At 38.6% G+C, this 9,985-nt stretch overlaps 1 protein-coding gene across 1 annotated transcript in view; it reads right to left on the bottom strand.

The window, feature by feature from the left end:
• Positions 1 to 734: 734 nt before the first annotated feature.
• pkd1b (polycystic kidney disease 1b) overlaps positions 735 to 9,985 on the bottom strand; it is a 120,994-nt gene continuing 111,743 nt past the window's right edge. Inside the window, 5 exon segments of the mRNA XM_030163302.1 lie at positions 735 to 1,643; positions 3,826 to 3,937; positions 4,033 to 4,235; positions 8,250 to 8,384; positions 8,481 to 8,585. Coding sequence (XP_030019162.1) covers positions 735 to 1,643; positions 3,826 to 3,937; positions 4,033 to 4,235; positions 8,250 to 8,384; positions 8,481 to 8,585 — 1,464 coding nt within the window.

Genomic DNA, 9,985 nt, shown 5'->3' with positions numbered 1-9,985 from the left:
CATATTATCTGAGTGAGTAATCGCTAGTTTTATAGTATGTTACAATGTGAGAAAACATCAGATTAGGAGCATTAAAAAAATTATTTCAGTTTTCACACAATATGACAGTAAATACATGTTTCTTTGCTTCAAAAATTAAGTGAACGGTGTCCAGCTGAGTGGACATGTTTGCAGCTCCATGAAAAATATGTTCATGAAAACAGTTCAATCACATTGTTTTTTTCATGCCTAAAGAGGAATAAAAACACTCAGGAAAAAAAAAAAAATCTTGGTTAACCCTTTCATGCACAGTGGTCACTCCAGTGGACAGTTCTTCTCCAGCTGTTCTCTTGTATTTTTTGGTTTGGTTTTTGGACATTTTCTGGTTCTTCACAGTCACAGTTTTTTCCTGTTCTTTTCCATTTGACATGTAAAATCACAGTCTGTTTTTGTCATTTCATTGATATTTTCCTGTATCTGGAAAATACAGGAAAAATCTGTCAAATAAACAGTAAAAATTCTGTTAAATTACAGATTTTTATTTTATTTTATTTTTTTTTTTACAGTGTATCAGTTCAAATAAACCTAGCAGGAGAAGACCATGTGCAACTATTTCCAATCTAAAATGTCTGTTGTGTTTGTTTTTTGTTTTTTTGGGGGGGGGGTGTAATTCAGTCTGCTCATCATCCACAGCATACATGGTAGTTTTCCAGTGTTGGATCTCCTTTCCCATCTGGACCCATGCTCAGTCCTGCTCAGTCCTGCTCCGTCTCTGCTCCCTCCCAGGTCCAGGCCTTCCTTTTCACTGGGACTCCATCACTGCTGCTCCACCTCAGCCCATCTTCACTCCTGGGTCTGCTGTTGACCGAGGCCACATGTTCTGTCCTGTTTCCACATGGATGGACTCCACCCTGGCTTTGGAAGATCCTCTGTGCTGTGTCAGCTGAATGAGAACTCCCAGAATGCCAAGCTCTCCTCCTGGGGAAGCGTTCCGATCCGGGGGAAGCTGCCGGAGACGGGCTGAGACCGTCCGGTTTGGCTGACGGAGAGGGACGGATCTGAAGCGGGAGAGACTCCGACTCCGAGTGAGAGCTTCGAATCCGGGGGAAGACGCCCGCTGCTGCAGAAGAGTTCAGTGTAAAGGGAGTGAGAGAAAGGCATGATGGGAGGGACGGTGGTGGGGGGGGGTAAAGGAAGCCGGTCCTCCTGTGTCGAACATCCGTCGCCTTTACTTCTGCGTCTGCTTTCTGTGGTTTCCCTGACGCTCCTGACCTCCCTCTACTCTTTTCTCTGTCTTGGATCCAGCTTCTTCTCCTTCTTCTGACTTGGACCTCCTCTATTTTCATCTCCAGGTCGTGGACGTCATCTGTTATCTGGTTGACGCGATCGAAACCACACAGCAGAGCATTGACGCGCGGCAGCAGGCGCTCCAGGTACGGCTGGACGTCGAAGCCCGGCTCCGACGGGGACCAGTCCTCAGACCTGATGGACAGGGCCGAGGACAGGGAGGGCGGGGGGGAGGACGAGGAGGACAGGGAGGGCGGGGGGGACAGGGACGGAGAGCAGAACGAGGGGAGAGGGGAGGACACGGTGGACGGACGGGAATCCTGGGAAGACCTGGTGGGAGGGGTGTCCATGTCCTCGAATTTCACCCTGTGTCTGAACTGGAGAGAAAATGAAGAACTTTAGGACTTATTCACCAGAATGTAACCACAGGAGACATAACTGAGCAACTCTGTCATAAACAACACATTTTCACTTCACAGGCCTCTGTCCTGCCTCCGTCATCATTATTCATCATCATTTTTCACTTCATAGGCCTCGGTTAGGGTGGTTCACAAAACAAACTTTCACCAAATTTTGCCAGATGGCTTTTGCCTTTTTCCAGTTGATATTAGAAACATCTGTAGCAAAAATGGAGTCAACTGCTGCACATTTAGGGACGGCAGACTTTTTCACCTCTGTTTGGTCTACATCATGTATGTGCATGAGGCTTTGTTGAGCCGCATTATGTCATAAACTGACACATTTTGTAATAAACTACCTCAATGCATTATGTAGTAAATTTTTTCACATAATTAATAAGTTATTACAATTTGAGAAATTTATTACAAAATGCACTGGACACATTTTTATTTTCAGGAAAATGTAATGAGCTAAATTCATCTTTAAACTGTGGTTAAAGTTCTGATTCCATTACCTGTAGCTCCTGTCACTAATTTCTTCCAAATTGCTCTGAAATTATATTGATTTGGATTGTTATTACATAATGAACCATGTCATTACATTTTTTTTTAATAAAAATGTGTCAAGTGCATTTTGTAATAAATTTCTCAGATTTCTAATTTCATCATCTAGTCTTTTAATTTACCATGTTGTTTTTTTTTTTTTTTTAATTTTCAACTTCTTTAAATACTGTATTCTCTATACTTTTTAGGTTTTATGTTACTTTATGTTTTCATCAATTTTCAAGTAATTTTTTCTGTTATTTTTATTTTTATTTCTGTTTTTGACACCATTGGTTTGTCTGTCTCTCTTTTCATTTTTATCATGATTTTTTTTTTCTTTTTTCTCTCATATTTGTTTTCCTATTTATTCTCAAGTTTTATTATTTTATGTTCCATTTTCTCTGTTTTTTATTTTCTAGCTTTAATCTCATTGTATCTATATGTATGTGTATATATATATATATATATATATATATATATATATATATATATATATATATATATATATGTATATATGTGTGTGTGTATATATATATGTGTGTGTGTGTATATATATATATTTACTTATAGAACTTTATTTTTTAGCCTTACACTTTCAAATGTGTTATTTCTAATTTTATCATTGTCTCTTCATTTACTATTTTTTTTTAAATTTTCGACTTCTTTAAATACTATATTCTCTATACTTTTTAGGTTTTATGTTACTTTATGTTTTCATTATCATATTTACCTCCGCCAAGGAGGTTCTGTTCTTGCCAGCGTTGGTTTGTCTGTCTGTCTGTGTGCAAGAAAATTCAAAAAGTTATGGACGGATTTGGACGAAAATTTCAGGAAATGTTGACACTGGCACAAGGAACAAATGAGTAAATTTTGGTGATGATCAGCGGGGGGGGCACTGATCTGCCTTGGCGGAGGTCTGTGCTCTCTGAGTGCTTTTCTAGTTGTAAATTACATTTGATGTGTTGCATTCTTTTATCTTAAATAAAGGGTCAATTATTACGCTTTGCACTGACAGTAGAGTTCAGCAGAATACTCATGAAAACATGTTGGACCTATCCTAGCTGACACTGGGTAAAGGAGAAGTTACCAAACCATACCAACTTTATTTATAATGCACCTTAAGAACTTTACAGCTGGCCAAAGTGCCGTACACCAAACATGAAACAAGGGATTAAATAAGTAAATAAGTAAAACTAGTGATAACACAGGGGGCAAAGTGGGCTAAGAACAACATAATACTACCATCATAAAAACAAAGACAAATTAAAATCTGATAAAAACAGCATAAAAATATATATTAAAAAAGAAACATGTCACTCATTGATTAAAGTTCACCCTGGATATGTCACGGTTTTTATAGCTTATTTCCAGTAAAAAAAAATTCTGTTTGAAAAACAAAGAAAAATTGGGGTAGGACAACATAAGCTTGTCTTCTTCCTACTCCATTCCAGGTGCCACTTATCAGACTAAGAAAGCACAACAAGATGACATCATCATCAAGTGCCAGTCAAACCTCAAATGGTGAAAAGTGATGTAGCAGTAGTGATGTAAGGAGGACTGTTTCTGTTGGATGTAAAGCAGGTGGATATAAAAGGTTCTAATCCTAAATAATGCTTACCTCTTTGGCTTTGGTGAGTCCCATCCACAGTTTGAGTCTCTTGATAAAAAACTCCACCATCTCATAGTCCTGAGGTTCGACAGTTGGACGGTACATGTCAACCTGCTCTGACCTTCAGGACACAGAGGGAGTTAGCAGAACCAAAGTTAACCCTATAAAACCACCACCCTGGCCGTTGTCTTCGTACCCCCAGGGCAGATCATGTACCTGTATGCACAGATGAGAACAGCCCCACACAGTCTGCCCAGGACCCAAACACCTCCCCCCACGATGAGGACGCCATACAGGGGGCCAAGGGACGGGTGCACTCTGCATAACCTCTGGAGAACCCCCCGGCCACGCAGGATGGACAGCACTGACACTACAGCCTGACGTGGAGACAGGAAGTCTTCCATCCAATCAGAGAACAGCTGAAACCAAACAGGAAATACAGCAAATACATGAGTCAGCGAAATGTGTCCAAACCAACAAGGCTTAACTGTTTAGGACAATCTGAATGGACTGAGTACTTATTAGACCTGTGACTTTTATTTTAGTTACTTAGTTACTTGTTTCATATATATATATATATATATATATATATATATATATATATATATATATATATATATATATATATATACACACAGTACAGGCCAAAAGTTTGGACACACCTTCTCATTCTTCACATTTTCTTTATTTTCATGACTATTTTCATTGTAGATTCTCACTGAAGGCATCAAAACTATGAATGAACACATGTGGAATTATGTACTTAACAAAAAAGTGTGAAATAACTGAAAACATCTCTTATATTCTAGTTTCTTCAAAGTATCCACCCTTAGCTCTGATGACTGCCTTGCACACCCTTGGCATTCTCTTGATGAGCTTCCAGAGGTAGTCACCTGAAATGGTTTCCACTTCATAGCTGTGCCTTGTCAGGGTTACTTAGTGGAATTTCTTGCCTTATTGATGGGGTTGGGACCATCAGTTGTGTTGTGCAGAAGTCAGGTTGGTGCACAGCTGACAGCCCTATTGGACAACTGTTAGAATGCATATTATGGCGAGAACCAATCAGCTAAGTAAAGACAAACGAGTGGCCATCATTACTTTAAGAAATGAAGGTCAGTCAGTCTAGAACATTTCAAAAACTTTGAATGTGTCCCCAAGTGCAGTCGCAAAAACCATCAAGCGCTCCAACGAAACTGGCTCACATGAGGACCGCCCCAGGAAAGGAAGACCAAGAGTCACCTCTGATGCTGAAGATAAGTTCATCTGAGTCACCAGCCTCAGAAATCGCAAATTAACAGCAGCTCAGATTAGAGACCAGATGAATGCCACACAGAGCTCTAGCAGCAGACACATCTCTACAACAACTGTTAAGAGGAGACTGCGTGAATCAGGCCTTCATGGTCAAACAGCTGCTAGGAAACCACTGCTCAGGAGAGGCAACAAACACAAGAGATTTATTTGGGCCAAGAAACCCAAGGAATGGACATTAGACCAGTGGAAATCTGTGCTTTGGTCTGATGAGTCCAAATTTCAGATCTTTGGATCCAACCGCCGTGTCTTTGTGCGACGCAGAAAAGGTGAACGGATGGATGCTACATGCCTGGTTCCCACCGTGAAGCATGGAGGGGGAGGTGTGATGGTGTGGGGGTGCTTTGCTGGTGACGCTGTTGGGGATTTATTCAAGATTGAAGGCAACCTGAATCAGCATGGCTACCACAGCATCCTGCAGTGACATGCCATTCCATCCGGTCTGCGTTTAGTTGGACCATCATTTATGTTTCAACAGGACAATGACCCCAAACACACCTCCAGGCTGTGTGAGGGATATTTGACCAAGAAGGAGAGTGATGGAGTGCTGCGCCAGATGACCTGGCCTCCACAGTCACCGGACCTGAACCCAATCGAGATGGTTTGGGGTGAGCTGGACCGCAGAGTGAAGGCAAAAGGGCCAACAAGTGCTAAGCATCTGTGGGAACTTCTTCAAGACTGTTAGGAAACCATTTCAGGTGACTACCTCTGGAAGCTCATCAAGAGAATGCCAAGAGTGTGCAAAGCAGTCATCAGAGCTAAGAGTGGATACTTTGAAGAAACTAGAATATAAGAGATGTTTTCAGTTATTTCACACTTTTTTGTTAAGTACATAATTCCACATGTGTTCATTCATAGTTTTGATGCCTTCAGTGAGAATCTACAATGAAAATAGTCATGAAAATAAAGAAAATGCAAAGAATGAGAAGGTGTGTCCAAACTTTTGGCCTGTACTGTATATGCAAGTGAGTTATTCTGCAATGCAGGAGTTCACACTTTTCAGGCTCTTATGTGAAACTTAATGTACAAATTTATCTGTGAATTGAAAATGATTCTCAGAATTCCATCGTTAGGCTTTAGACAAATCCCAGTCATAGTTGGGTGCGATACCAGTCATCCCTGTGGAGACACTGGTACAGTTGTCTTTTATAATATTGATGATGTTTTGTCTGTATTTTTAACCTGTGTTTTTAAATGTATTGTGTTTGTTGAATGCTTGTTTGTTTGTTTTTAAATGGACTTCCAAGTCTGCAAATAAAGATGATGATGATGATGATGATGACGATGATGATGATGATGACGATGATGATGATGATGATGATGATGATGATGATGATGATGATGACTAAAAACTAAAGTGCATAGTGTAATAAAGTGCTTTAAATTATTGCACTAAGGGGGCAGCAGCAGGTTTAAAACAAGTCCTATTTTCTTTGGTTGTTCAACCGTCTTTCCGGTTATTCACATCCTTTTTGTCTGGATAGTTTGTAAATGTAAATATTGGCATAACTGAATGTTATTTTTTGCAGTAAAAGAATTTGGAGTTGTCATTATTTATTGGCTATCATGCTATTATTTGACTGGTCCAGCCCACTGCAGATGAAATTGGGCTGAATGTGGCCCCCAGAAGAACATGAGTTTGACAGCCCTGGATTAGTGGATCAACAGGTATTCAACCAGGACTGTCAAACATGTGTCCCAGGGGCCAAGTGCGTCCCGCCAAAAGGTCCAGTTCGGCCCCCGGGATGTTTTTGCCAAGTGCAAAAATTCCACAGTCTTGAATTGAATAAAGCAAAAAAAAAAAAAAAAAATTGCTTGAATGAAGGAAAAAATCTTGAATTAAGTAATAAATAAATAAATAAATACATACATACATACATACATAAAAAATTCAATTAAGCAAAAAAAAAAATCTCAAATTTAGCAAAAAATCTTGAATTAAGCAAAAAAAAAAAAAACAATCTCCAAATAAGTAAAAAGAAATCTTGAATTAAGCCAAAAAAATCTTCAATTAAGTTAAAAAAATCTTCAATTAAGCAACAAAAAAAATCTTCAATTACGCAAAAAAAAATCTTCAATTAAGCAAAAAAAAATCTCAAATTTAGCAAAAAATCTTGAATTAAGCCAAAAAAATCTTTAATTAAGTTAAAAAAAATCTTGAATTAACCCCAAAAAATCTTTAATTAAGTAAAAAAAATCTTGAATTAAGGCAAAAAATCTTCAATTAATTAAAAAAACCTTCAATTAAGCCAAAAAACCCTCAAATTTAGCAAAAAATCTTGAATTAAGCAAAAAAAAAAATTCAATTAAGCCAAAAAAAATCTCAAATTTAGCAAAAACTCTTGAATTAACCCCCCCCCCCCCCCCCCCCAAAAAGAACATTTCAGTTAAGTAAAAAAAATCTTGAATTAAGTTAAAAAAAAATCTTGAATTAAGCCAAAAAAAAAATTTCAATTATGTAAAAAACCTTGAATTAAGCCAAACAATTCTAGAATTAACAACTTAATTTTTTTCCTTTGTTTTAGGACAAAAAATAACATTAAATTATGAAAATATTTCCATTTCCAAACTCTCCTGTACCAATAAAATGTGACTAACCTGAACAAATGTGTCCAACCTGAAATGTCTGTATTAAATTCAGTCCAGTTTGAACTCTTTTCTTCCTGTTCCTCAGTGTTTAGTGTCTTTGGAGATCTGATCCAGAATGCACATGGACTAATGAGAAGTGGAGGAAGAAGACTGAGAAAATTGCACTAAAGTTTGTTATGTTTTAAATTTAAATTTCATTTTTTTCAGTTTTGTTTTGTTTGTTTGTTTTCGGACAGTTTATAAAAGTAAGTATTTTCATAATTTAATGGGTTTTTTTTTACACTAAAACAAAGACGAAAATTTGCAGTTGTCAGTATTTATAGGTTATTCTGTTCTTATTTTTCTGGTCCGGTCCACTGCAGATTAAATTGAGCTGAATATGGAACTGAACTGACATGAGTTTGACAGCCCAGTATTAAACAGGTCCATCAGTAGATGGTTTAGGTCAGAGTTCCATGACGACAGTTTATTCAGTGTATGATGCGGTGTGTGTCTGTGTTGGCTGAGCCCATCAGTGGAAGCAGGGCTGGTCTTACAGTGTGCCCCAGGTGAGAGCAGAGTAGAAGCCACAGCAGCAGGAGGACAGTCCCAGCCCACAGCTCCCCCCAGGCTCTGTGCACAACTCTGCCGATCGCCACCCACCGCCGCACGAAACGCAGGGTTCCCACCAACTGCCACCAACAGCCACGGAAAAAACACACACACTGAAAGCAGCGCTACAAACTGTGCATAAGTGCTGAACTGTTTAATAATGAAGTTCCTGTTACCTTCATGACCAGCAGAGTGAGCAGGACGGCTGCAGTCTGAGAAGACCTTTGAGCCAGAAGGGCAGCGCTGTGGAAGCTGACGTAGCTGTCCGGCTGCTGACGAAACTGAGTGGTGCATACGGGTTAGTACAGGCTCTGCAGCACATGAAACACTACATTTACAACTGAATATTCAACTGTAGCTGCTCTGCAAATCCTCATCATGGGGCTTCAGTCTGCTTTACCCCCACTCAAACTGTACTAACATTCATTCCACCAGAGAGCAAGAGCACACTTCAGGTCAAAATGAAGTCTACCATATCATATCATGTCATGTCATGTCATGTCATATCATATATCATACCATATCATGTCATTTCATGTTATGTCATATCATATCATATTATATCATACCATATCATATCATGTCATATCATATATCATATCATGTCATATCATATATCATATCATGTCATATCATATCATATCATGTCATATCATATCACATCATACCATATCATGTCATGTCATATCATGTTATGTCATATCATATCATGTCATGTCATATCATATATCATCGTATCATATATCATATCATATCATATCATATCATATCATATATCATATCATGTCATATCATATCATATCATATCATATATCATATCGTGTCATATCCTATATCATATCATGTCATATCATATATCTTATCATGTCATATCATATCATATCATATCATACTGTGGTTAATATAATTACAGATCCAGTCTAATGTGTTGGTCCAACCTGATTTACGACATCATCATTTTTAGATGCACCCACAGCATTTTTTTTTTTTTTTTTTTTGCTGTTTTGGTCAATGAGTTGAGGTTGTGTTTATATTTCTAAAAGCACATTCATCCTCAAAATCACTTTATATCAGTATTTCAACCTTGTGTTCATTGTTGACGTGGTGAAAAGGTGGTTTTATACCTTTGAGTATCTGCGTTTTACTTTGGAAACTGGCTGTATCCTCTACCTGTCATTCATCTGCTTCCCTGTTTATCATCGTGCATTTCAGGTAAAGTGGATGCAGAGCTGATTCTGGGAACATCTGACGTGCACTCAGGACATGAGCGGCCCCAGTCAAATCTGAGGTTCTAATGATGCTAGAACAGCTGTCTGTGGTGGAACCTGGGGTTAGGGTTCACTACTGTCACTACTGAGTCTGACAATGGGACAGATTTATACCCATGAAATAAAAAGGACATAAAGGACAAAATAAACCCTGGCTCTGATCAGGGCCTTCAGTGTGTTTGGCAGCTCCTGTAGGTGATGTCAGTGGGTGTAGACTGAAACTTCACCTCTAGGTTACTACAACCCCTGGCAAAAATGATGGAATCACCAGTCTTGGAGGATGTTCATTCAGCTGTTTAATTTTGTAAAAAAAAAAGCCGATCACAGACATGAGACAAAACTAAAGTCATTTCAAATGGCACCTTTCTGGCTTTAAGAAACACTAAAAGAAATCGAGAAAAAAAGATGTGGTC

The sequence above is a fragment of the Sphaeramia orbicularis genome, chromosome 19, assembly GCF_902148855.1.
Source record: "Sphaeramia orbicularis chromosome 19, fSphaOr1.1, whole genome shotgun sequence".
Lineage (NCBI taxonomy): Eukaryota > Metazoa > Chordata > Actinopteri > Kurtiformes > Apogonidae > Sphaeramia > Sphaeramia orbicularis.
This window is presented reverse-complemented; position numbering and strand designations above follow the sequence as displayed.